This window comes from Oryzias melastigma, linkage group LG3 (genome assembly GCF_002922805.2).
Source record: "Oryzias melastigma strain HK-1 linkage group LG3, ASM292280v2, whole genome shotgun sequence".
Taxonomy (NCBI): Eukaryota; Metazoa; Chordata; class Actinopteri; order Beloniformes; family Adrianichthyidae; genus Oryzias; species Oryzias melastigma.
In genome coordinates, this window is record NC_050514.1 from 9,978,328 (window position 1) to 10,006,286 (window position 27,959).

Genomic DNA, 27,959 nt, shown 5'->3' on the forward strand with positions numbered 1-27,959 from the left:
CCATCATACCCAAGCTAGTCTTCTTTTGTAGCTTTACATTAAACTATGAGTAACTATGAGTAAGAGTACAATAGAATGTCTGAATGAAAATGGTACCGTCTATGTTAGTGCAAAACAGCAATTATGTAAGAGTATATCAGTGTTTATAAATGACTGTAATTGTGTTTGTGCCGGAATAACCATAACAATTATTAGAGTTTAATAGTACTTCTGGAAGAATATAGTAGTGTTAGTGCAAGAAGGTATGTATTATTTCTTAAAGATCACATTTGATGGCATTCCTGTTTCTTACAGCCCATACAGAGGGCATTGGAAATAAAGATGCGACTGAGAATGCAGTTTCATGGGTTGGAAAGAATAGTTTATGATGTAATAAATGTTGTATTTGCCTTATTTTATTTCCCAATGAATAATTCATACAGTTGTTTGTTTTTTTCAAGCAAATTTCAGAGGTAGGGACAAAGACAGAAAAACAGAAAACACAAAGAGATTCTGGTTTCAAAGGAGAAATAAGAAAAAAAAACATTTGAGGCTACTGAAAAAAGCAAAATCTAACTTTCTACTGATAAATTAGTAAACTTTATGAAAGCATTGGGGTGCTGTGGGTTGCAATCCTAAACCATGTAATCTTGGTGTATACATGTCAGTAAGAGAGGCCTAACCAATTTCAATGGTCAGATACAATAAAGCTCATAATACATGTATAATGCACTGTGTTTATTGTAAAGACCACAGGAAGAGGATGGCTGGCAATTGAGCATCTGTGACTGGTTCCAATTTTGAGTTGAAATACAGAAAAAGCTCTATGCCTCTATAAAACACATTTCATGCTGTGATAAATGCATTTCCCAAGTGTCCTGTCTTTCATTCAGCCGCAGGCAGCAGCAAAAAGACACCAATTTAAGAACAAAACGGTAAAAGTATGGTGTTAACTGAAATGCGGTTGAAAATGTGGATGCTCCAAACTTTTGCATAGCTGGTGCACCTAAGAAAAAAAGTTAAACGCACAACCGGTGAAAAGTCATTGACCACAAGATGTCCCACTCACAAAGATGAGACGTCTCTGATGTTCATCATGCAAGAATTATGTCCCTCCCTTACACATCATAACTGTATTGGCTCCTGTTTAATCCAGTTATCTTGTCTGTATAAAAGACACCTGTCCAAACCCTCTAACATTTCTACTGCAACCACCTCACCAAGATCAAAGAGCTGTCTAAGAACACCAGGCACAAGATTGTAGACCTGAATAAGACCTGGATAAACCAATCTACTGCACTTTAATAAGCAAGCACCTTGGTGCGAGGAGAACAACCATTATTAGAAAATACAAGAAAGAAAGATCACTAACACCTGGGCCTCCATACAAGATCTCACATCATACGGCACAAATGATATGGAGAACGATGAGAAAACAACCCAGAACTATACAGGGGAACTGGTCAATGACCTGAATAGAGCCGGGACCACAGAAACAATGGTTACTATAGTAACACACTACATGGATTCAAATCTATCCCTCTGCTTAAACCAGCACATGCCCAGACCTGTTTAAAGTTTGCCAGAGACCATCTGGATGATCCAGAGGAGGTTTGAGAGAGTGGCATTTGGTCAGACAAGACCAAAATGGAACTCAATGGTACAAAAGCCATTCGGTGTGTTTGGAGTGAAAAAAGAACACTGGGTAACATCCCAACACCATACCCATTGGAAGCAAGGAGGTGGAAGGAGTGAATGCATGTGTAACGCACAAGGTCTGAACCACACCCCAGATAGAAAAACCATCCATCAAATACAGAAAACTCCAGCAACACAAGCCTCAGACACAGGTGCAGTGCAAAAGCCCAATCCATATGGTTTCAACATGTATGGGTTTTTCTTTGTATTTTTATTTATATCACTTTAAATATTTTTAAATGTGGATAATGCTGAGAAGCTCATGGTTTGGTGGCTTAACCTTTCGACTCCCCTGCTACCGACATGCATGACAATTTTTATGAAATATGCATGCGAGTGTGGAAAAGAAAAGATGACACTGGCTGCCGACCATTTAACACACACAAGCCAGTCCCCACCACCCACCATCCATACATAGGAAATACACACAAAAAGAAGGCAAATAAACCAAAGCTCAAACACAGACTCACAAAAACCTGGCACACACCACGCACAATTGAACTCACTTCCACCACACAAAAAATGTGCAACATTCATCTAGCTTCCAAAAAATAGAGGCAGAACAAACAGAGGGGGGAAAGCAGCGGTGAGGGAGGTGTTGGAATAGAGATGGATGAATAGTTAACCATTCTGCCTATCTTCTTTTTCCCTCCTTTCCTTTGTCAGTCACTCTCCTCCATCACACGCCTCCATCTTCCAGGTCAACAACAACTGAATGGAACAAAGCATCAGGCTTTGTTCACAGAGTAAATGTTGTATTTGTGATTTTTTTATAGATATTGAAATCTTGTGCTTCATTTTTTACTGGTTCTTTGGAGCGTTGTTCCACTGATAAAAGCTAAACATGTTGAAAGTTATCACCACTTTAAACATTTTTGGTTTAGAAAATTAGATTGTTTTTTTTTCACTTGATGCAAAAATGTCTTTCAATCAAATATATTTTATGATATTAAGTATAAAAACAGATTAAATTGAAATAACAACATTTAGACAAAAGGTAAATGTAAAAAAGGCCCAAAAAAGGTTTCAAATCTGATTGATGGACTCTGCCCTTCATTTGCAAAAAGGCCAATAAAAAAATCAAATAATAACCCCCTACATCCCTGGAATTAAAGCTTTAGATGGTGGTAGAATAATAAATTGTCAGTAATTAAACGTTCTAAAAAGTCGCTACTATGTAAGTAATGTCTTTTGAACATTGTGGCATGACTTCTACTGCTCTCTGTCCAGCATCAGAGTGAAAATAACTTTCCTTTATTCCTCTGTTTATTTCTGCAACATAAAAGTCAGCCACAGACCACTGCAGAAATGGCTGCGGGGGAAAGGCGAGTCTTGAACAAAGCACGCTTGTATGAGGATACGCTGCACTGTATCGTTTTATTGAAACAACCTGACATGCAGGTGCAAACAGATGCTGCAACCAAGACAAGAGAGGCAAAGAAGGCCAGAGAGTATTAAGAAAGAAGCATACTAACATATGGACCACCATTAGCATGACTTTTCACATTTTTTGTACTAAAATAAGTCCACTTTGTTATCAATTTAATGAAAAATGATATTAATTTACTAGAGTACTTCCAAATAGGGAGGAAAGAATAAAGTATCCAGTTAAAGCAGAAGCTATTCTGAAATGTGACAGCAATGATCTGTTCAAGGATGCAAGATAATCACCAAAAATTATTCATGTGTGACAATAACATACAGAAAATGCATAATAATAATAATAAAAAAAACACTTTTTAAAAGCATTAATAAGCTAGTATTATGAGACAAGGCAGATTAAAAATAAGAAGTAGGCTTAGAGAGACAGCTTCATGTGGAGAAGTGTTTTTGTTGGATGAGTACAGCTTTAGCTGGGAGCAGTTGTATTGTTTGTTCAAAAAAAAAAAAAAAAAAAGAACGAAAGAAAATGAAATTAGCTCAAACGAGCAGGTAAGGAGGTTTGCTAAAGTAAAACCATCAAAGTCTGCAGCAGTTCTTTCTGTTAAACTGAGTTAATGAGTGTGTGAATTTTGGATCTCATTCAATTGAAAGAAAAAAAAAGCTTTGCAAAACTAGAGATGGAACCAATGGCAAAAAAAAAATCAAACCTATGGTTTAGCCAGCAGATTGGAATTGTGGGGTCCCATTTCTCTTGTGACTTCTCAGGAATTTCCAAAGACAGGGAAAAAAAACAATGAGCATCTGTCACCATCTGTTCTTTTAGAAATGCAAAAGTTGAATATGAAAGATTTATCTTTTTTTCATAAAGTATAGAAGAAAGAGTAACATGTCTATTCTACAGACAAATGTGATTTTTGGATCTTTCAGAGGTAATAGTTTGTTGCATGTATGCACTGAAATTAAATCAGTGACTGTGTACTTAACACAGTGAGTCAAAAAGGGAAACATCTTCATACACATGTGCATCTATGGAGTGGACATGTTTCATTGTGACATCTAGAAAGAACAACTAAATCTTACACCTAAATAAAGTCAACTTTTTCACATTGTGCATTTTCTAAGCCAGCAACATGAACATTTTTACTTCCTTTGAAATGTATGGCAATAACTGGTATGTACATTTTACTCAATTTTGGGACTGGAACGCGGAACCTTTTATTCTTGATATTGCATTTAAATAATTATTGTAACCAGTTTAACGACATGCACTAAATGGATGGCTTGCTAAACCTGTTCAGCACAAACTTGCAGGTGCAAAAAATAAAGTCTAGGTCTGGTTTGTTCCTAAGTGACAAAATGAATAATGTGAAGAGTTAAATTATTTTTCTTGTTAAGTTGGTTGTACAAAATATAGGAGATTTATAATAGAATATAATTTTGCTTAAATTAATTAAAAAAAAGTTTTAAAAATATTTAAAAACTTAGGGTTAAACAAAGTCGAGGCAAAAAAGGGAGACTAACATTTTTGCTGTTTATTAATCCCATTATAAGGAAAATGTAGACATTAAGATATGAATGTTTACCACTCCAGTATGAATCCAAAAAATGTTAGGCCCTCTTTTGCAAGAAATAAGAATTGGACTAAAAATGCACATTTATGATCATGATAAGGAAATCTAAACATTATATTCAACACATAAATCTAAGTTAGAGGAAAAGGACGAGATAACAGCAATGTTTGTTACAAAAAATGTAAGTTCATTTTATGTTTGAGTTTATTTTTACTCAAGCAATCTTCTGACCTCAGCTGCTGTTTTAAATGACCAACACTCAAAAACTAATGTTGGCATTCAAACATATGAAGCGGATCTTTAAATTTCCTCTGTTAAAAATAAAAACGTAATTAATTCACAAAATGATCTTCTTTGATGTACGGTTAAATTGCAAAATTTTGATTAAGTCCTACAGAAAGGACAGTCCAGGTCACATCAAGCAGGCAAGAGTGCATTATTCAACAGCTTTCCACATAGATGACTTCAGCAAAGTCAGTCACACACACGTTCCCTTTATAATTACGTCATTAGCTATTTAAATCCCTCTGAGATCCAACACTCTTCCATGTTAAAAGAACTACATCAAGTATTTAGATATGTAGGTTTCTATAGTTTTACTGAGCAGGATCACATATTTTAAAATATTTTCTTTTTAATGTCTGTTTTGCCAAAATTGGACATTATATATAAAAAAAACAGTATAGAAAAGTAGGCTAAATACAATTTCTTTTCATTTAATAATTTTACTATATACCAGTAGCATACTTAACCTATTACCTTTCACAAACTGTTATCTCTGTGTAAGCAAATAGACCACAACAATGGGTGGAGTTTAAAAATAGATAACTAATGGCTATGTATTTAATTTAAGTCTGCAAATCCCTTTAAATGCTTTAAAGGTCAATACACTCCCATCAAGATAATATTCTATACATAAGAAATGACTTTTAATATTTAGAGATTTTTATCCTTTTAGTTGCACTCTAGAGAAACAAACGCACCTTTTTGAAAGGGTTTTTGAGACCAGCAGTCATTTTTCTACAAAACTGGAAAGCTGTATAGGGTAATAATTTTCTGTCCAGAGCTGGTGGGAATGACGGATGGAAGGATGATGGGGGGATGGGAAAGAAAAAGCCTGCAGCTGAGCCTCCAAACCAAATGAAATTCTCCACAGCTCCAGTGAAAACACAGGAGGGAGGGGGTGGGTGGATGAGGGAGGATTGGAAAGCAGTGAGGCTGGAGGAGGTGGTGGTGGTGGTTAGATGGACACCCCAAAACACATCTAGGATGGTTAAAGTGATACTATCAGTTAGCTGAAAAAGCAATCTTTAATGACCAAATGACTATCAAGCCCTTACTGAATTATTTCTTTGAAATAATTGTTATATACGAGAAATTGATAAGGACAGAAATGCTAAAATGTGACCCGTTTCCTCCCTTTTCAGATCACAATATGTTCTCGTAAGTAATGTGTTACCTTTTAGTTCAATCTTTTGACCCTATTTTAATGGTTCAACAGTGTCTATGAAAAGCATCTTATAGTTTTTGTTTTAGAAAAACTTGCAAGCTTTCCTTTTCCGGTAATGATCTTTCCGCAGGTTCACCTACGGAAACCTTGTTACGACTTTTAATTCCTCTAGATAGTCAAGTTTGATTGTCTTCTCTGCGCCATCGCTGTATGAGCTTTCACCATCGTCGCTTCTCAAACCGTCCGCCATTGTTGTTTACACTCTGGGATCCCTGAAGTGACGTTACGCGCAGCCCCCGCCCATCACCACCTATCGCCCAAATTTGAAGCCGTGCACGACCATAAAATGATCAATAAAATCGCGCTGGATCATTTTAAGTGAATATTTTTATCGGATTCGTTTTCCAAGTTCCATTGACTTTCTAAATTAAAAAAAAAAAATTGCCACTGCACGAGGCCTTTAATGAAAGATTATATTTTATAAGAAAATGATCTGCGTTGCCTAAAGATTTGTAATTGGAACTGTAAATTTTAAAAGGTTTATCTACTCTGTAATGTAGTTTATAAGCATTAAAAAATTACTTAATACTTAAAGAAATTATATAGTCAATTAAATTATCATTTATCTATTTTTACCCTATTATTAATATTATTTAAGGCCTTGGAGGTTCTCCAAGTAACGTATGACGCTCCAGTGTAGTAAATGCTGTATTGGATGCTTATTCCAATGGTATGTGCAAAAGGTTGATAATTGGTTGGTCTTCCGTTTCCATTGTAAACATTCTGGACACTTGTATTCTAGATACTCCCCCCATTCATATTTTGTTTCATTATTCACTCGTCTGCTCATAAATCCCCCTCATCATTCTGCTGCCACTGCACCATCACACTCAATAGATGAAGAGTTTGCTGCTGCGACTGTGAACATCTACATTCTGGATGTCTCCTCTCTTGCCTGCCCCAGGGACTTTCACCTCCTTTCACCTCACCTTCACTCAGATTTTAGACTTGATTTCAGCTTATAGGTGTGGATCCACTAAAGCCAAATCCGGCCCTTGGCTTAATGACACCTCTTTTGCTGCTTGGCAGCACTGCAGACAGTCAGAATGAAGGTGGAAAAGAAACAGGCTGAAAGCATTTCTAGGTCTTAGTTTTGCACAATTCAATTTGTTATAAGTGACACCTGCAGTGTCCTTATGCTTTAGAGTTAACCCGAAATGAATAACTTTTATTATTTTTAACAAGTTGACCTCTTTCAGGTAGAAGATTAGATTTCAGACGGTTTTGATGGATTTTCTTTAACTGTTTCAGTAACCATGTTGGTTACATTTTAGCCCGTGTCCTTATCTCCTCCTTCTCTGGCTGACATGGTCCAGCAGACGCCACCAACCAACTGTCCTCTGGATATTATTTATCTAGACTTCCTTCTCTTTATTAACAGCTGTCATGGTTCAGGCTCCATCCCAGCTTTCTTTAATCATACAGTTGTCAGGCCTCATTTTAAAGAACTCATCCTGAAATGTTATCACATTTAGACCACAGTCCTATTCCTCTTTTGTCCATCAAAAGTTTAAGAAAAGTTATTTTTATCCAATTGCAGTCCTTCCTTTTTTAAACAAAATAATCACATTTAATTTAAATCTGGCTTCAGAAGATGCCATGGCACAGGATCTGTCACTTGATTCAGGAAATGTGTATCGATGGTAATCTTGGACCTCACTTGCAGCCTTCAACACAGTTGACCACACCCTCCTACTGACACGTACACTCATCAGATTAGACTCCAGGGGTCTGTAATCCACTGGTTTAATGACTAGTAGCCCAATAGGAGCCTCTCTGTCATCATGAGATGTGTTCTTTCCTCTTTTACTGCTCCTCCAATGTCTGGTGTTCTACAGGGATCAATCCTAAACCTTGTGCTATTTTCTCTATACTTGATGCCAACTGATTTTGGCCTTTTTGCACAAATAAAGGACAAATAGAAATGTACAAATCTACATGTCTATCATTCCAGATTTTGTGAGTAGACTTCAGAAATGTTTAAATGAGATTAGGGTGTGTTTGTCACTGAATTTCCAGTTTTCTTCAACTTTGCAAACAAAAATGAATGTTTTTATTACTTTGAGTAACCTAGAGAGAAATCTTTCATGCTTTTATCATTTTTAAGATGGCCTTTACCTTTTGCTCACGTGTTTGCTTTTCTACCTATAGATCCATATAGAAGAATGGACCAAATGGGAGCTAGAGAACAAACGTAGCAAAAATCTATAGGAAACGTTTGGCCTCTATCATTGACAACCAATTATATCACAAAGTTTTGACATTAACTCTTGTCATTGACTAAATACTTTATTTCTGCACATTTATTCAAACAGATGCTTTAAAACAAGATGATGTGATTTTCTGGATGTTTTATTTACTTTCTTTCTCCTGTAGTTGCTGAACATAACAGACTTCTGATCTTTTTTTGCACGACAGCCGCGTGATGCAGAGGTAGAGTGATCATCTTCTGATCCAAGTATATGCCATTTAGAATGCAGAATCATTGACCGACATATTTTGCCCATACCTTTTTTGTATCTAGCAGTTCAAAATACATGCAGAACCAATATCTGTCTCAATTCTGTTTCCACTCCTAAGTGGCTAGGCCAGACAATAGTCCAGTTCCATAAAAAATACCATCCTTATTAGCAAATGCATGTATTTGGCAAAACAGAATGGAACAAATTATATTGTTGCAGAATGGAGGCATTTTAATCTGCACACCAAGGTACAATGAAAAAGCCTCAGAGGAAGAATGGAGCTGCAGCAAGAAAGTAGCTATATAAGCAGAAAAGTACAAAAATCCTGAGGGTGGGGGGGTGAAGTTTACATCCAGAGGTTTTGTTTAACAAGAGTATGTTCTTTTTTAAGGAGTTTGAGAAAAACAAGCTTACAAGGTTTTGTTTTTACCACTGAGTTGGGAGCTCCAACACTGCGTTTCTCCTGTTCTCCGTAACAGCTGTTCATGCTGCCCGTTGGCTCTGGGACTTCTCTTCTTTGAAAGCAGTTTGTCAGAAACTGTGAGCAAATGCTGACGCTAACGGTAAGTGTTCACTATTATGTAAAAATAGGGAAAGGGGCAGGTAAACTCAGATTATCACAGCACAGCTGACATGTTGATCTTGGTAACAGTCATTCTGTTGAGTTCATGGCCATTATGATATGATGAGATGTAAACACCTCCTTTAAAAGTGCTCTTGAATTAAGAATGGGCATTCCTTTATTGCCATTTTAAAAACAGTTTTATAGTTTAACGCCACACAGGCAAACAGAAAGTGGCTTCTACTGCAACAACACCTGTATGAAAATAGCTAACAACTTAACTGAGTTAAGGAGTGACTTAGTTGGATTATTGTATCCGTCTTTAACTCTTTCTTTGGCTACAATAAGCTAAAACAGAAAGCTATTTTTTTAAAATGTTTTTCTTGTTTTGTTTCCTTAATTTATAAAAAAAAAAGGAGAAGCAAATAAAAGGGGGCTACACAGGAGCAACAAAAAAAGTAAACAAGCAGCACAGATGAAAGTATGAGAGGAGAAAAGTTTGAAGTGGCCACCATCTGAAACATTTTTTTGTCATAAGCTAGACTGGTGTCCAACATGGCAAGTTTTTATTTTTTTTAATATACCTATATATCTTCTACATCAACACAATAAAATCTGAAGAATTTCTACAGCAAACTTTCCAGTTTCCAAATGACAGCAGACAACAAAACCAATACTGTACCTTAAAACACATAACTTCTCTAAACTAAAATCAAAATAAGCAGACACTTTATACTCAAAAGCCTAACTATACAATGTCTGCTGTTTTGTGGGGACTATTGAACTGATAAGCATACTTGATCTAAAAAACAAAAAAAAGACTATTATTAGGTCTTTAGTTCAGACCCAACAGCTTTACAAATATTACAAGCATATTCGGATAAAACAGTTGACCTATTGTTTAAAACTATAGTTTAAAAATGTTAAAAAAAGGGTTGGCTGGGAAATTCTGCTTGTTTGTTTAGAGACGTCGATAATAACTAACTGCTACCAACCCGTTTGATGTGGTCTTTACGTTTATTTATAACAACAAAACACGTATATATATCTATCTTTGTGTTACACATTTAAATGCAAAACCAGTTATATTTGATAGTGAAGAAAATGTTTCACTTAACTAGAGTATATATAAAAAAAAAGTGAAATTTTTCCTATCGCAATTAGGAATCCTTGCATTAAAAACTTAATTAAAAACATTTGTTGCCTCCAAAAATACAAGAATTACTTTAACCCTTTAATCTTAGAGCTGTCGCCAGTGGACAGGAAATAACACATGCTCTTGCAAAGTGCTGTATTTTGTCGCAAAGTTGCTTATCTCCATGTCAGAATGTGTTGGTTTATGTTAATTGTGTAAAGACTTTACAACTGTAAAATGTTGCATATTAGTGCAAAACTTATCTCATCCTTAGAATTCATAGAAATAACATTAATTGCGTTAATGGTTGGAGAGTTACGGCAGTTTGGAGAACGTCGGCACTGGAGCTAAACCTCCAGTGTAAATATTTCAATTATTCACTGGAGGTGAATAATGGAAATACATTTAAGACTTTGATGAATCAATTTCAATTTTCTAAATAGGAACATATTTGATCATGATTATTCTTTTTTTTTAACCCAGCTCCTAAAACACTAATTAACTTCAACAATATTTTTTTTCTATTGTAAAATTTAAATATAATTATGCAGTTTTAGACAAAACCAAAAAGCATGTGTCCTTTTTTAAGATGAATTTTCTGCAGTGCAGCAAGGAGCTCCTTAGAAATTTGCCTTTGAGTTGTGGGTGAGATTGTTGCCGCAGAAGATAACCTCCGCTAATTTCCCATCAGCCCTTTGTTTACATTACCTCCCATTAGTTTATAGCACCTCACAACCCCAAGCTAATATTACTGTAGCAAAAACAGAAAAAAACTGCAAGAAAAATCACATTTCAGCCGTACAGGTTTGAGCCAGATGGGAGCTCAGATGAAGAAAATGAAGACGTTAATGGATGTATTTGTCTGCAAGTTGATGCATCAGAATTGCAGCAAAAAAGGGACACTTTGGCCCACTCATGGCAGTTCCTGCACAACAAAGGTTTTTCAAACAGTAGGTTTTCATTTGCTCCTAATTTGAATAAAGAAATACTCAAACACAGTTTCAATCTTCAATTATTTTATATATGCCCTCATCATAAGAAAAATGCTGCAAGAACATGTTAAAAACACAAAAAACACAATTTTCATTGGAGTGGGTCTTTAAAAGAGCTGAGCTGACATGATTATTTTCAAATGGCCTTACGAATTCAAATCTAAGTAGTAAGTCATAAAACTGTCTCAGTCACTAACCAATCAGCACCCATCAAAAAACTAATAAAATTAAACAACATAGATAAGCGCAATTCAGCAGTCTTTGCCATTATAATTTGCATCTCCCCCCATGACTTTTTAGTCTTCAGATATATGCTACCAAGCAGTTCTTACACTAAAATCAAACACATGCAGAGAGCAACTACAAAGTCTGCATGTGTGTGATTCAGAGCTGGAGTCAGAATGTGAGGGGAAAAGCTCCCACTTAAAAGCAATCACATAGACGGTACAAGAAATCATTAACCTTCCAGAGATTGCAAGCGCTGGCCAATATGCATGCAAAGCCTCAAATGCAACATATCCATCCAGAGTCATGAGCTGGCGTGCAAACAATGACATTTACCTTCTGTATGTGAAAAAAATACTGCAGTTGAAAAAAAAATCTATTTAAAGGGCTAAATCCAAAGATTTATAGTATATTTTATAATCATAGACAAATTGTTTGACAAACAGAATAAAATAAAATGCAAAACATTTAGTTATTTCACCGATTTCTGCGTCTTTTTTCATTGCCTGAGGTGATACAGATTACCAAGACTATTTTCATTCCTATATGATGACAGAGAGAAGAAAAAATGTGGTAAAACTTTAGTCCACAGACCACACCTTGAAAACAAATTCTAACTTGGATCCCTTCAGTAAGTGGAAATGCACATCCACTTGTCATCTTGTTGTGCTGCAAACATTTATTGCAGTAGATGAAACACTGATGAGTTTTTTAGCTCCATTTCATTCAATTACATAAAGCAAACCCTTCTGCAATAATTCAGGGAGACAGCTTTTACCAGTAAATAGAATTGTCAGACTCGCTGCTGGGACGAGCTTCAATTGTAAGAACTGTCGGAGCACCTTTAATTATTGAAGTATTTTAAAGTCTATTTTGGTACCTGCATTTATAGAATCTGCTGAGCTTTTTTAAACAATAATTACAAGCATTCAAGAGGCTAAGGTTTTTCTTTGAATGCTGTTGAGTCAACTATAAGCACAAAAACTTAGTTGAAGACTGTGAACTTAATGAGAGAGAGAATTTACATGCATGTTTATCTTGCTTGTTGTGTGGTCCAGTGCATGAAGGTTCGGTAATCAATCAAGAGTGCACCCTGGGTTAGGCCTAATGACATATTACCTAGGGCTGGGTTGATAAAATGGATCTGAATCAATCCAAGCTGAATATCTTTAAAACATATATAGACTATTCATGTTTTTCTTTACAAATATGTCTAAAAGTGTAAACCATGAAAATTTGAAATTGAATTGAATCGAATCAAGTGGATCAATAGAATCGAAAAATCATGAATCCAGACTCTAGATAATCTAATCGATTTCTGGATAATCTGGATAATACCCAGCCCTAATCTTAACAGAATTAAATGTCAATAAATACCGTAAAATAATGCAATTGCAATTTATTAAAGAGACTACCACCATTGGAAAAACTGCAAAACAAGCATCTAGTTAGAGGGGAAAAAACCTGCATAACCTGAACAAAAATGAGCAACTTGATCACAAGGCTTTTTTTGTATTCATTTGTATACATTTTGTATACATTTGTATACATTTTTTCATATGTAACAATTTAAGGTGGATCTCACAAATTGGGTTTGTGTTGGAAAAACACAAATAACAATCAACCCTTCCTTAATCATTCCATTTATAGAAATGCAGGTAACTTGAATTAAGTACAGAAAGTGGTGCGTTTTTATTTGACCTCTTAAAAACTAGTTGAATTATGACATTTGCAATTTTGAATACAAGCTAACAAATAAGGTCTTTCAGCCTGCAAAACTCTACTTGAGAGATGCTCTAACAATATCTACAAATGTATTTATTTGTTGGATAATAATATTTTTGTCTCCTTTGAGCAAAAGTTAACTCTAGCAGGTCAGGATTACTCAAAAAAAGGCTTGCTCATAAACAAATAAAAGCTAAGCAGAACTGTACAGGATTGGTGACGTCAGGGTTCCTTTCCTGTAATCACTCTGTTTATAAATACAACTGTCATATTGTAGTTACAAACAAGCTGTAAAAAGAATGAAATATTTTTATTTCATAAAAACAGACTGATTGACAAATATATTTATAACTTTGTATTACTGATCAAACTGACAGCGATCCTTAAATGTCACCCATAAAACAACAGTATTTTTCTCTGTTTCGGTCAGGTACAAAGCTTTAAAAAGCAAAGATAAAGGCAAAAAAGAACAAAGAACACTTTACACACACACTCTTATAAAGAAAAAAAAACTGAGCTTCATGTGTTTGCTAGCAGAGCTGAAAACCTGCTGCATGTTATTTAGTTTTGAGGGGGTGAACAGTAGTTTTGAATCTCTAGAGGCTTGGAAAACAGTGAGGCTAATAATGTTGTGCTGAGCAGTTCCTGCAGAGGTTTTCAAAGATGCATGTGTCTGTATGGGGGTGTGTGGTGGTTCTTTAGGCACAGAGGGGTGGGGGTTGGTTGCACACTACCTGGCCATTATATAAAGCTCCCACTCTCGGCTAGAGGGCTCTGTACTGAGTGCCAGCTCCCCACCACCACACCACCACCACCACCACATCCACCCTATCCTCCTCCCCTCTTTGTCCTCCCATCCCCCCACCTCTTAGCTTTCCAGCTTCTCTGACTCAGGCTTAACTCTAAAATACCTCCGCCAGTTGTTTTCTCTCCCTCCTGCCTCTGTAATATCGAAACGGCTGAGTGCTGGTGGATCAAACAAAAAATCTGAATTTGGGACAAAGATGTGCATCAGTCAAACCAGCTGGACTTTGTTCAGGAGACATCCTTTTATCATTACATGCAGCACCACCACACCTGAGGCTCCTACGGTCTAGTTCCGGCTTGCCAAAAGCAGATAGAGATCTAAAACCAGTAGAGTTCAATGCAGAGTAGTACAAGTTGTTCACAAGGATGTTTTTGATCTTGGGCCAAAACAGTGCAGGTATTTGCTGAAGGTAGCAACCAAACAACACAGCTTTGCAACCACAAGGCTAATGAAAGAAAACAAGAGGGAAAAAGAGGAAACTAATGAGCAGATCCAAGAGACGTGTATCATTATCACCGACCTCAAGACCCCATTGAAAACTAAATATAGCACTACGGATGAAATGAGAATATTTGACAGTCTTGAAGCTGTATAATACCTGGAAGTTGGCAGAAGTTGTGCATAACAACAGAATATACAGAGGATAACAAAACTAGAGGTTAACATTTTAATTTTGTAGATAGATTACAGACTGAAAGAGATTTTTAAAAGAATTAAATGCAACAAATATACCAAAAATATATTATAAAAGACATGTATTAGAAAAAAGCAAAAATTTTTCCCTGGGGAGACAATTTGATCATTTTTGCAACCACAACAGTCCTTACATTTTTGCGCTTATATATTTATGAAACTGTGCAGTTACAGCACATAACTTTTGCAGTAGGTTTCTGCTCCTTCTGAAAAAACAAATAAGTCCCACCAACGATATTTAAAAGAGGGTCTACTGTTTACTCAAAAGGTAACCTACGAGGTCAGCAGCAGCTCTGCACGCAATGTTTTTATTTGGAAAATTGAGCAGATTCTCTCTGCCTTTTAAAAGGCTCCTTTCTGTCAATTCCATAAATGCAAATTTACCAAGTGGCAGCAGTCAAATGAATTTGATATCTATCTTTAGTACAGCAGTCGTGCTGCTTCTGGAGCGTGTCTGAAACTGGGTTTACACTCATTGAGTGGAATAACTCCCACCCACTGCTGCTTATAACCATTAACTGTATAAGAGAACTGGACTGAGTGAGCTTCCCCTTCACATTCAAAATACGGAGTATCTGCTGGTTACAAGTAGTGCTGGGCGATAGGAAAAAAAATGTATATCACAATATAAAATATTTTAAATCACAATAACGATATACAATGGTGGACAAAAGTGTTGGTACCCCTCAGTTATAGAAGGACAAACCCACAATTCTCACTGAAATCACTTGAAACTTACAAAAGTAACAATAAATTAAAAAAAATTTGAAAATTAAACAATCAAAATCAGCCATCAATTTTAAATTGTTGATTAACATAATTATTAAAAAAAACAAACTAATGAAACAGGCCTGGACAAAAATGATGGTACCTCAATGAAAGATTGAAAACTATTTGACCAGAGTGACATGATTAACTCAGGTGTGTCCTTTAATTGACTTCACGGGTGTTTTATTTATTGTTACTTTTGAAAGTTTTGAGTGATTTCAGAGAGAATTGTGGCTTTGTCCTTCTTTAACTGAGGGGTACCAACAATTTTGTCCACGTCTGTATATCACGATTTACGACAATAAAGTTATTCTCTGAAAAAAATGTCCTAGCTGTTTAAAACACAAACCCCACAGGTAAAACCCTGATTTTAGGGAAGATTGTTTCTTTTTTTAAATGACTGCAAAGATATCAATAATAGCAGTGTGAACAGATACTGATGTTACAGGCTTGCATTTATAATCAACAAAACAGCCACACATTTAGGCTAAACAGAGCCAAGGCTGGCAGGAAAGAGCTGACAGTCTGACACTGATTCTGTCTTTCAGCTTAACCCCCTGATGTCTGAATTTATGTCAAATTATTCATAAAAATATTCTTCTTTTACTTTCACGGTGATGCTGAATTTCTCCAGCAGTCCTGGATTAAATGATATGTTGCAAATTTGGCTTTATGGATTAAGCCTTTTTCATAACTGTTGTGACGGCTAGCTAGATATAGGTTGTCTCCCAGCGAAAAATGGGTAAACTTATATGGGGCATACAGCGGGCCAGCAAAAAATATCAAAGTTATGGACCACTCTGTAAGCCCGTGGAGTGAAAATGTTCAAGGACAATTTTTTTTCTCTACAAACATGCTACGAGCAACAGGTCAGAGTGAACACTTAGACATCATGCAAGAGTAACTTAGGATAAAGTAGGTGAGATGCAAATCTGCCATATGGATTTTTAATTTCTTGTAAGACTTAAACAACAACACTCTTTTTAAAATAACCGTGTCAAACTGCTGCTGTAAAATATGTGGAAAATAACTTGTAAGTAGTTGAAATGCTCATATCTTATCTTCATTGATAGACTTAACAAATAGTTGGCTATCAGTCTTTTCAGACTCCTTAAAGTCTCCTGTTTACAATAGAGATAAGCAACTAATTTAGTGACATTTCTGGTCTTTATTTAGTGACTCTGGCATGACATTTGTGTTACTCGTACCATTTAGTTGTTAATTTTTAAATGATGGCTCATTTTTCACCATCCTCATGCTCAGAAACCTCTGAGCTGCAGTCGGAGTCTGAGATATTTACCTCTCCATCTCCAGTCTGTCAGCCCAGGCTGAAACAGGCATGACTTGTGCGTGCAGTCATCACTGACTGATCTCTATTCAAGTGAGATGCAAATGTATTAAATTGAATTTAATCCAGTGACCTGACAAATATGCAACACAAACTCATATACAGGTCAAAAATCAGTAGGTAGATGATCCACCTGCTTTTAATTAATAAATTTAAAAAAGTGCTCTGGCTGAAGGAGAGACTCTGCAGAAGGATCAAAGTGAATAAAGTCTGCTGTGGTTAGCAACTGCTAAAAGATTTCTAAGCACAAAGACTTTATCCCTCATTTAAACATAGTGGCAGCTGTTTTGACAATCACAGATGACTGGTAATTTAGACGGCTCATAAGCTAAACTCAAGCTTTGCTTGTCAAACACTGTGGCACTTTACATGAGGTACATGTTTCTATGGTTCTAAAAATGTCTTGATTCATTTTATTTTTTAATTCTTACGTCTAAAGTCTCATTAAAAAGCAGATTTTCATTCACCAATTTTCCAAGAAGTCAATAAGTTAAAAGATTAAATTTGAAAAAGTTGCAGTAAATTAATATCATATGCTTTATCTAGAATTCTTTTACCACAATGTAGATGTGTAGGAACATTTCTCACAATTTGTTGCTTTTTTTTCTTGACACTTTACATAGACAGTGCTGCATAAATGAGCTCTGCTGCTGCTCTGCAGGTTTTTCTCTTCAAATATCAAAAACTTATTAGGAATATGTCTTTTTTGTCCTTTTTTGAATGTTTACCATGAGTTAAATTTATCATTTTAAAAGGTCTGCCTGTATGCATTGTGAGGACACCAGTCCACGTTTCTAGTCGCTCAATGTCCCCATGATCACTACAGCAGATGTGACAGTAACTCAAAACACAATAACACAAGAATGAATTACAAGGGAAGAAAAGTATTTCCACAAATATGAGCACCTGGAATGAGACTTTTCTTTAGCCACTGACATTTAATTCTTTTTTTTACTTTAATGCACTTAAGGTTGCATTTTTGCAATCTTTTTATTATTATTTTTAAGTGCAAAGAAAGGTTTAAAGTGGAGACAAAAATCCAGACGCATATAAAAACATTAAACCTTTTCCATTTTTATTTTTGTCACATCTGTCCAGAGGCAAATGAATAATATAACTATCATTTATTTTTAAATATGCTAATAGGCAGCCCATAATTAGTGAATTTACCAATGGATGTGTTCGCAGAAATTATTTTTCAGAGAAAAATCTTCTATACTTTCAAATCTTATGCTCAATAAGTGGGACTGAATTTGATGAATTAACATGAGCACATTTGACTAGAAGCTATTAGCTACCCTGATGAACATTATTTACAAAATTCTTTGCTAAACTGCAGCACATTATGAGTGATTTAGAGTCAGAAAATTACAAAAATGACAGCATGACTCTTTGCATTGTGGGTAAATATATCTACCAGGAAGAGATTAATTAACTTTGAGGCAATGAGCTGAAAACCACATCCAACTGCAGCAACACGGGGCATGGAAAAAATAACATTTCTTTGATTAAACCATTTTTCTTTTAGTTTATTCAAACAAAAATCTCAGAAATATTAAACTAATCAAAAGGATGTTAATATGCAGGAAGAGAGATCAATGAAATGCCTTTTTTTCCCAGTATTAAACACACAATTGAGCTACAATCTGCTGCCTACCCATGTCCATCTGAAATGTGACATGTTTCCACGGCAACTAGACTGTGTAACAAAATCACCACAGGACTCACAAAAAAGCTCCATCTCTGTGAAGCCACACAAAAGTTGGATGGAAGCAGACAACACGGCTCTCGCAGGGCAGAAAAATGGAGCTTACACGCTTGTTTGACTGAGCAGAACATGTAGAACATATATTGCATTGCCTAAAGTGACACTGCACATTTGTTATCTTTATCTTGTGGTCTCAGCGGTGAGTTTCACAAAGTATCGGCAACACAAAATAAGACAGTGAACTCCAAACACTTCATCCCATCTGGGTGTCAAATGCTAAATACCACATGCAAGTCAGCCATCGACGAATCATCTTAGACCGTCATTCATTAATAGATGTATTAGATTATGGACCAGATCCTTAGACGATGCAACAAAAACCAGGGAAGGTGCACTGCAACCTTAAATAAAGCAACCAAAACCAATAGTTATCAGTCACTTAAGCAGCTTCCATCTGATCGTCTGCTTACGTTCAAACCGAATATTACCAGGGATAACAACAGTAAAAAAAAAACAAGAAATAGGCAGGTGTTGACAGCACAAAAAAGAGCACAGAAAAGGGCCTGCATCATTAGGGATTAACCCAGCCAGAGGCTCTACAAATAGGCTGTCTCCAACTATAAGCCGCCAGCACACTGACAGTCATTTGTATTGCCAGGCTGCTGCTGCTGCAGCTCCACAGAAGAAAGTAGACAGTTCAAAGAAGCTGAGGCGGATCGCGACTCCTCTCAAACAAAATGCAATGCAACAGGACTTATTTGGGGGCCTGGCAGCATCAGAGGATTTTACAAGCACGTATTTTGTCTCAGATGTCAGCTTTGTGCACAGATTCTCTGTGTTAAGTATAATAGGATACAAGCAAAAAGAATTCTGAACAGAATATCCAGATTTCATGAAATGAACAACATTGCATCTGATTGTCAAACTTTTCTTCAGCACTGAAACGTGATTTTATAAAGGGTATATCCACATATTCACAGAGTCATTAATTGATGTATTTAAAACTAAGTTTAACAGCTGGGTTATTCATTTTTTTTTGCTGTTGTGCTTGAGATCATTACTGATCAAACAACATAGTAGATGTGGCTTTCATACACATTGTATACTAGAATAGAATATGAATGTAACAATTCACATTAATCCAATTAACCTGTACTGGTATAAAATAGTTTCAAAATGAAAAAAAAAGAAAAAGATCATTTCTATATTGAAAAATACGATTTGTATTGAGACATGGTAGGGTCATTTGACTATATTGTAAACGACTACGTCCAATCACAGCGGACAACACACATGTGATGACAGCAAAAAAAGATCAACCATCATTACAGTCCAACGTGTGGAAACAGTTTGAATTTTGCAAAGACATGTTACCATACAGTGTGGTAGAATGTTCTAATAATGTTTTGTTTATACTTTGATGTGGAAAAACTACAGTGGGCTGAATTTCATGAAACTAAAATGTTAATGGATTTACCGTTAATTCTTCTTTTTGTTTGTACACATATTTAATTTATTATCTTGCAGAAATACAAGGAATCTGGAAAACTTCACTTGTACTGTTCAGTACCAGTTATTTATCTCTGAGTCATACCAGCTGACGTTTTTTCTAAAGATGTTCTGGATCAATCTGTGAATCAGATCCAATTGGATAATTTAAAATGAATTCATTTTGACTTTTGCATCTCAGTCACAAACTATGATATGAATCAAATCATTTTTAAAACAAATGGTTACACCCCCATTTATAAATAAGTTAAAGGTCTACTAAGTGACTGCAAAATAAACCTGAGCTTCAGTCTGGAAAGTACAGCTGAAACTCTTATTCTTTATCATGAAAATGTTGGTGTGATGTTGTAAAGTTATATTAATCTTTAAATAAAAAAATAAAACGTTTCTACAATTACTTTTTTATATAAAATAAAGCTGCATTAAAATTTGGTTTGCTTTTCTTTCTAATAAAAGTAAAATATTCCCATCTGTCAGTGAATGCACCATCAGTGCTGCACTAATGCCATATTTTACAAATAAAACTTATAAAATGTGAACTTTAAATCTACTGACATGAGCAATGAAGGATGAATGCTGTCAAGGTAACGTCTTGATCCTAAGCTGTGAGCCTATATTTATACATGCTGGATACAATACAGATATGTTAGGGAAAAGAAAACAGAAGAAATCAGCTGCTCAAAATCATCTCCTTTGTATTCTAATAATAAAAACAACATTTAATAAAGAGGTAACTGTGCCTACTGGCACACAATGGTAACGTGTGTCCTTTAATTATTGTTCTTTTATAATTTGAATCCATTCAAACATCACTCGGGACTCATTAACACTCTATTATCCGTTAAAAGTTTAAGTACTTGCCAAGAACAAAAAGAAAAAGATTCACAGAAGACAATCTTATGACAGTGGTAGTGGAAGCAAACTAATAATGTTCCAAGACTGTCCATGACCTTTTGTCCAAACCTATCAAAGATTAAATCCTTTTCAAAGTAACCTAATTAAAATACTTTATAAAGAATGCAGTGGAAGAATTCTCCTGTCTGTTGGTCGACTGTGTTCATTTATTCTGCTGCTTCATAGATGCACCTGCTAAACACTAGCCTCACGAGCCCAAGTGATGGAAGACGAACAAGATAACGTTTGAGCACTTTTAGCACAGGTGCACTGCAGTTAACGGGAAACAAAAATGTTCACATATTTGTTCCCCACATATGACTTTTCCAGACGGTAGGATTGCCCATTAAATCAGCTCAGAGACAGTTTCCACACAGCAATGTTAGGAGTCGACCTATGAATTCCTCAGAGAAGAGAAGTCCAGGGAAGCATTTTAAACAGGTTTGCTGCACGGCTTTGTAGATCTAAGACTTAAGCCATCTGTGTTTACTCTCAAGTGGGGCATAAAGCATGTACGTTTTTTTTTCTTAAAAGAAAAACAAAGAAAAAAGATATCCTTATACTCTGTAATCTAGCTAAATAAGTTTCATCTTCTTCACTGCTTCATAAAGTTTATTCCAGGAAATCCCACTCCAACAATAAACAAATGAACTTGGAGATCCTGCTTCTCAACCTTCTATGGTTGCTTAGAGTCACTGTAAACCATATAACTAAAACACAGAGCTTAGCATTACTTCCAAACAACTGAATACATTTGATTTTTATAATGCAAGTTAACATGACTAGATTTATTATCATGTTTTTTGGTCAAATTCTCACTTAAAAAATAAATTTGTTAGGTTGTGAAAAACAACTAACAATATTACGTGAAGAAGGTGGAATTTAAATATTGAATTTATGAACAGAAAAGCTTTAAAAAAAACAAGAAATTGCAATAATAGAAAACTGATAAGTGGATTTCAGGGAAAAAAATGCATTTTTTGATGCAAAGTCTAGTACTGCTTAGAAAAAAATGCTTTCATTTTTGCAGAATTGTATGTCAATATTTATTAATTTATTGGATTTAAACAATAAGGGAGTAACAAATTATTTGAAAAACAATTTTATTCATATCTTATTTTAGGTCAATCAGATTCAGTGGCATAAAATCGATTCAGAACATCTTAATCCAAAATTTCCACCAGTGTGACTCAGTGATAAATACCTGATACTGAACAGTGCAGGTGAAGTTTTCTAGATTCAGTGTATTTCTTGCAAGATAATAAATTAAATATGTGTACGAACAAACAACTAAACAAGAATTAATCTAAAATCCATTCACATTTAAGTTAAATTAAATATGTGTACGAACAAACAACTAAACAAGAATTAGTGTAAAATCCATTCACATTTAAGTTTAATCCCACTGTTGTTTTTCACATCAAAATAATACATTATTAGTACATTCTCCCACACAGTATGGTCACGTCTTTACAAAATGCATTGTTTCCACACATTGGACTGTAATGACGGATTGATCATTTTTCATCATGTGTGTTGTCTGCTGTGATGGCACTTGATCATTTTTACATTCTAGTCCAGGGGTCTGCAACCCGTAGCTCTTTAATCTCTCCTTTTATCTCTGAAAAGCTGCGATAAGTTTGAGTACTCCCATTAATTTGTGCTATTCACTGTTTGTTTGTTTGTATGTCTGTTAGCTTTAATAAGTCTGTACTGTGTTGCTGCAACGTGCAAATTTCCCAAGCTGGGATCAATAAAGTATCTTTATCTTATCTTTATCTTTATGGTGGCTCCTCAGCCAAACATAAAATAAGTCAGGGAGACTGCTGACCCAACCATGTCAACCGTCAGAGTCAGCAGCTCCTGCTGCCTAACCAAAACTACTTAAAGAAAACAAATAAACAAAGCCCGCAAACTAAGACTACCAAGGTCCAACCCCAAACTAAAATAACAAAACCCAGCAGTGTAGGACTGCTGAGGACACAGAGGGGAAAAAAGAACAAAAAATAAATAAAGAAAAGAAAAGAAAATAGAAATTTGTTAAAGTAAGAAATACTTAACTAGCATTTTTTTTATTTAGATTAATTATATTTGTAAATTGATGGCTGAGGTGCACAAAAATTATGAACTTTGTGGGTTTTTACATCCCTGTTGACCTGAAGAAGTCTTGTTTGCTCAACTCTACCTTTCAGAATACAAAGATTTTATATGCAAAGCAAAACCTTGGTAAAAAATGTGATCTTTTACGAGTTAATAGCATATATTATCTTATGCTGCAAAACATTGGTTAATAGCTGTCCAGAACTGCACTAAGATGATCCTGTTTGGCACAGATTATCTTTTGTTTTGAAAATAAGAAAAAAAATAATAGAAAAATAATAATAATAAAAAAATAAAATAAAAAAATAAATCACATTTTATATTTTTGCTTTTGTTCATGCCAAAAAATAAACGTAATTCATATTTATTATTTATAAAAAAAGAAGGTCATGACGCTAATCCAAATTTCTTAAAGGCTAAAGTCTATGCAGTTCCTTCTAGGTTTTGATCATTTTGGTTCATTAATCGTTACGCACCTATTAAATAACTCATAAATGTGGTGCAAACAGATTTATTTGGAGAATAAATGTTTAAAACTTAAAACTAACATTAGGATAATTTTATTTAAATGATGTATAGCAGATAGCATATCTCAATCCTTTGCTCTTTGACCAAAAATCATTTGACAACCATTTTGAAATGACAAATTCATTGTTTAAGCAACAAGAACACAAAATCAAGAAAAGGGTTCCTGATTTCAGCCTTTTCTATTTTCACTGCTTTTGGTTTCCTGTGTGATTGTAAACTGAATCTGTGTGGTTAAGTTTGACTGACTTCTCCTTTTCTCTTTTCATACTGTGATTAAAAAAGAATTGCAGACCAAATGGGAGTTAGAATAAATATCAGCTGTTTTTGACAGGAGATTTAACATTGAGAAGACAGCAAAAACATGCAGAGTTTCCAGCTGGGAGAAGCTTTGTTCCACAATCACTTTGTCAATCAAAGCACAATAAACAGGAGCAGTTCTGTTTTGTTTTTCCACAGTGTGCGGCTGAACAGCAGCACCTGGCTCAGAGCAGCATGTATGGATCGGCAGATTCTGTGCAGCCACTGGAAACACACAGGGGGAAACGTCTATAAATAGCGCAGGTTTGGGATCGATACCTGCTGGATGTGCTCTGCAAAATTACTCGAAATCAAGAAAGTCAGAGACTCCAGCTGCGCGGCTCGTGACAGCTGCTCCCCGTGTAACCGGATGGTGGAGCGGATAGCGGCTAACGGAGGTACCGTTACATGAAGAGACGTGTTTTATTAGGCAGCATCAACAGGTAGAGTCGCAGGTAATATCGACCCGGCTGGAGACTTTACCTGCAAACAAGCACGCGCCTCACTCTAATTTAAAAAAGTCGAGTTTGTGTGACAAACTTACCACCCCTGACCAAAGAATATAGGATTTGTTATGATAAAGGTGCATTCGCGGGCATGGCGCCGCTGTCATTTTCAAACCACCGCTCCGACTACAGGCTGCCGCATTTATTTTTTATTTTTTTTACTGAAAATTTGCTGTACTCAAGAAGCACTCATTTTCTTCCCCTCGTGTTAGTTGTATATATTTTTTTCCACAGCAAAAAATGAATTGTGGTAATAAATACAAAAGCAGCACCCGCCCCGAGCCGAGCTGCGGGGCTCAAGAAGACTAGCGCTCCTCAAATTTAAACATAAACATGCTCGGACGAGAGCTCGCGCTCGCCAATTCAAAAAAAAAGTTAATGCCGCTTTGGGCTCCGAAATCCGACATAAGGCAAGATTTTACATCCCCGTGGATAAATGTACCTAAAAAGTGGGCGACACAACCGGCGCCTGCATCATAAGCGGGTTAATTTGTGATGATTTAAGGCTGCGCCTTACCTTCAGTTCCGCACTCTCCGCCATCTTCTATGTGTTTGCGCAGGCGTTGTGAGGTGTTGTCACGTGACTGGGACGCACAGATCGGGTCATAAATGCGCACGCGCGAAATTAAAAGCGAGGAAAACTGAATTTCAATTAAAATTGTAGGTATATTAAAGTAAAGTGAACAATTAAATAATGTATATTAAAATTATATATCTAGTTTGACCTTTAAGTATGAAGATACTTGTTTTGTTTTGCTTTTCTTGAATATTTGTTTTAATTCGTTTTATTTACATTGTCATTTGAATAAAAGTTATTTAAGGTAAAATTCTACCCAATAAAACCTTACAAAAAAGCATGACATCACTAAATGTGTGATTATTTTGTTTTACTATTACTTGTTTCTCTGTATGTGTTCCTTCTGGCTGTAATTACATTTTTTTCTTTTGTTTTTGTTAATTCGCTGAATGGTAAGCCATGTTCTGTCATGTTCAATAAAAAAAAGAAACGTAATTAACATAAAATGGATTTTAAATATAACATAATATGATCTGCAGTAAATATGTTTCAGATTGAATATTTTTTTTTAGCTTGAGGAAAACGCATATCTTTATTTAAATGCATATATTGGCACATGCAGATCAAACTCCAGACAGCCAAATATCATGATGAAAGGAGGACAATTTTACCATAGACCCTTAGCAAGTAGAAATATAGCAAGTGTATTATAGACCATTTACGTGTAGTGTAGGAAGTATACTGAATGAAAACTTCTTCAGACTAAATCGGAACATTTAAGTTTACAATATATACATTTTGTACAAACAGTAAGGACATTTATGTTTATTTGAAATATTGTTGTGCTTATTGTTGTATCAATGTGCCAGTTTAATAAGTCTCTTTTTTTTCCTCGTAAATTTGACAGGACTTTGCATTTGGGAAGAGTAGCAGAGCTGTTCATGCAAGCTGCACCCATGAAAAATGAGCCAAATCCTCTCTGCCAATGACAAACAGCTTATATTACTGTTGCTATCTTCTCTTGTTCTGAGCTTCTGGTAGCCCCAGGTGCTGCCGGTCAGGGATTTGGCATCTCCTGTGAGCATGGGCTCTGCTACAGTGGTCAATAAGCGTCTTCTCCAAGACCGAGCACGCTTCATTTGACTGTTCTGGATAATGTCCATGAAACAATGCAAGTTTAAAGTGAAGTACAACAAAACCAAAGAGGATGCACTGTTTTTTCAACCCTCCAATTTACCAAACAACAAGTAGAAATCAGATGTAGAATAAGGTATACAGGGAAGAACCCAATTTTGTTGCTCTGCTGCTCATCTTCCAAATGCATGTTTCTCACAAATGTGCCACAATTTAAAAGGAATACAATTAATCTTTTACATATGCAGCAAAAAACTTTAACACATAAAGAAAAACAGCAAAACACAAATTCCTTAACTACTGTGCAACATTTAAAAATTTAAAACAAGTATTTATATTTAACCTTTTCCTTAAGCTACACAGGTGTAGCAGAATAATCCCTCACTCTGATACCCAGAACAATGAATCTACAAGCTTTGTAGTGGTTCCAATTAAAAAGAAAACTTGTTCCAAAACAGTAGCTTCATGCAAATGTTCAACTTTCAATATTTAAATATAATTTTCCTATCTGTGAGATTCATATAAGATGAAAAAACATGTGAACTGCAAACGTAAATGAAACTTTTTCCTGACTCTTAATGTTGTCTCGTGATCTCAAAATCTTCAAACTCACTGGGTTTTCAAAATGTTTTATTGTTTAAAGTTGTATAAAGTTACGAAACTTCTCATTAAAATTTCATAAAATGAGTGATTCAACATTTTCTTCTTTTGATGTTAAAGTGAAAGCAGATGTGTCCACACGACTGAGCGGATGTAACTTCTTTTATGACAGAGAATAGAAAGATAGTTTCTCTTTGATGATTTTTTTTCGTTCTTTTTGGAGTTATGACAGAAGATAATTCACTCTATGAACCAGGCTTACATGTCTTACAATGAAGGCAGAATGTTTAAACATTACTAAAAGAACAAATTAGTAGTTTTTCTATATTTGCTGAACCATTTCCTAAAAATTCAGGTTACTTATGAATCTGAAAACATGGACTAAAAAAATCTAGAGTCAGATGTAAACAATGATTACCTTGTTTTCCATCTTATAATCTTTTTCACTCCTCGCTCAGGGAGCCAAGCGTGACGAAAGGTCAGCGGGGCAGCTTGCATACGTTCTGCATCAAAACTGTTTGCTGTCTTGTTCTTTACTGACTGTTATTTCAAACTGTTTGTGGTTTGCTCAAATTTCTCTTATCTGGAAAAACACAAAAGGTCATTGAAAGACTGTTTGCCAGTTGTTTGGTAAAAAAATATAGATCGATGTTTCACATTAATAAATCATTGTTGACTCTGCAGAGACAAAATCTTTCTTATCTTAGCATCTGTTAAATGAGTGAATACATTATTCTTGAGGGGGATTAAATTATAAATCACCTTTAAGCTGTTGTGAAAACCAGCAGAACCATAAAAAATGTTGGCTGGCTCCCTCTGCTGGCTCATGCAAACATTTCTCTCGCCTTACAAATCCTCAAAATAACAAAAACTACATTGTTATCAAGCAGTTGTGTGTATTGGGTGGGGCCAACACAAACTCCGCCTCTCCCCTGCTGACCTTAGAAAAGACTTTTAGCCTCTCAGACATTCAGAGATTGAAGAAGATAATGGACAGAAAGGTTTTTTGGGATTCAAAGTACTAAACGTTGAGCAAGGGCTGCACGGTGGTTAGCGCTCTTCCCTCACAGCAAGAAGATCCAGGTTCAAATCCCAGCTGGGCCCTTTCTGTGTAGTTTGCATGTTCTCCCTGTGCACGTGTGAATTTAATCTTGGGACTCTGGCTTCCTCCCACTGTCCAAAAACAGGCTTCATAGGTGAATTGGGATTAAATTGCCCCTAGGTGTGTGACTGAGGTCCTGCGATGGACTAATGTCCTGTCCAGGGTGGATCCTGCCTTCACCCTGCAGTAGGTGGTTGAGACTCCA

The 27,959-nt window shown here is 35.6% G+C and overlaps 1 protein-coding gene across 1 annotated transcript in view; it reads right to left on the minus strand.

Moving 5' to 3' along the window:
* The window catches only part of LOC112160828 (E3 SUMO-protein ligase PIAS1), a 64,409-nt gene extending 39,386 nt beyond the window's left edge, over positions 1-25,023 (minus strand). Inside the window, exon 1 of the mRNA XM_024295653.2 lies at positions 24,919-25,023. Coding sequence (XP_024151421.1) covers positions 24,919-24,942 — 24 coding nt within the window. The 5' untranslated portion in view covers positions 24,943-25,023. The remainder of the gene's footprint in view (positions 1-24,918) is intronic.
* Positions 25,024-27,959: the final 2,936 nt, after the last annotated feature.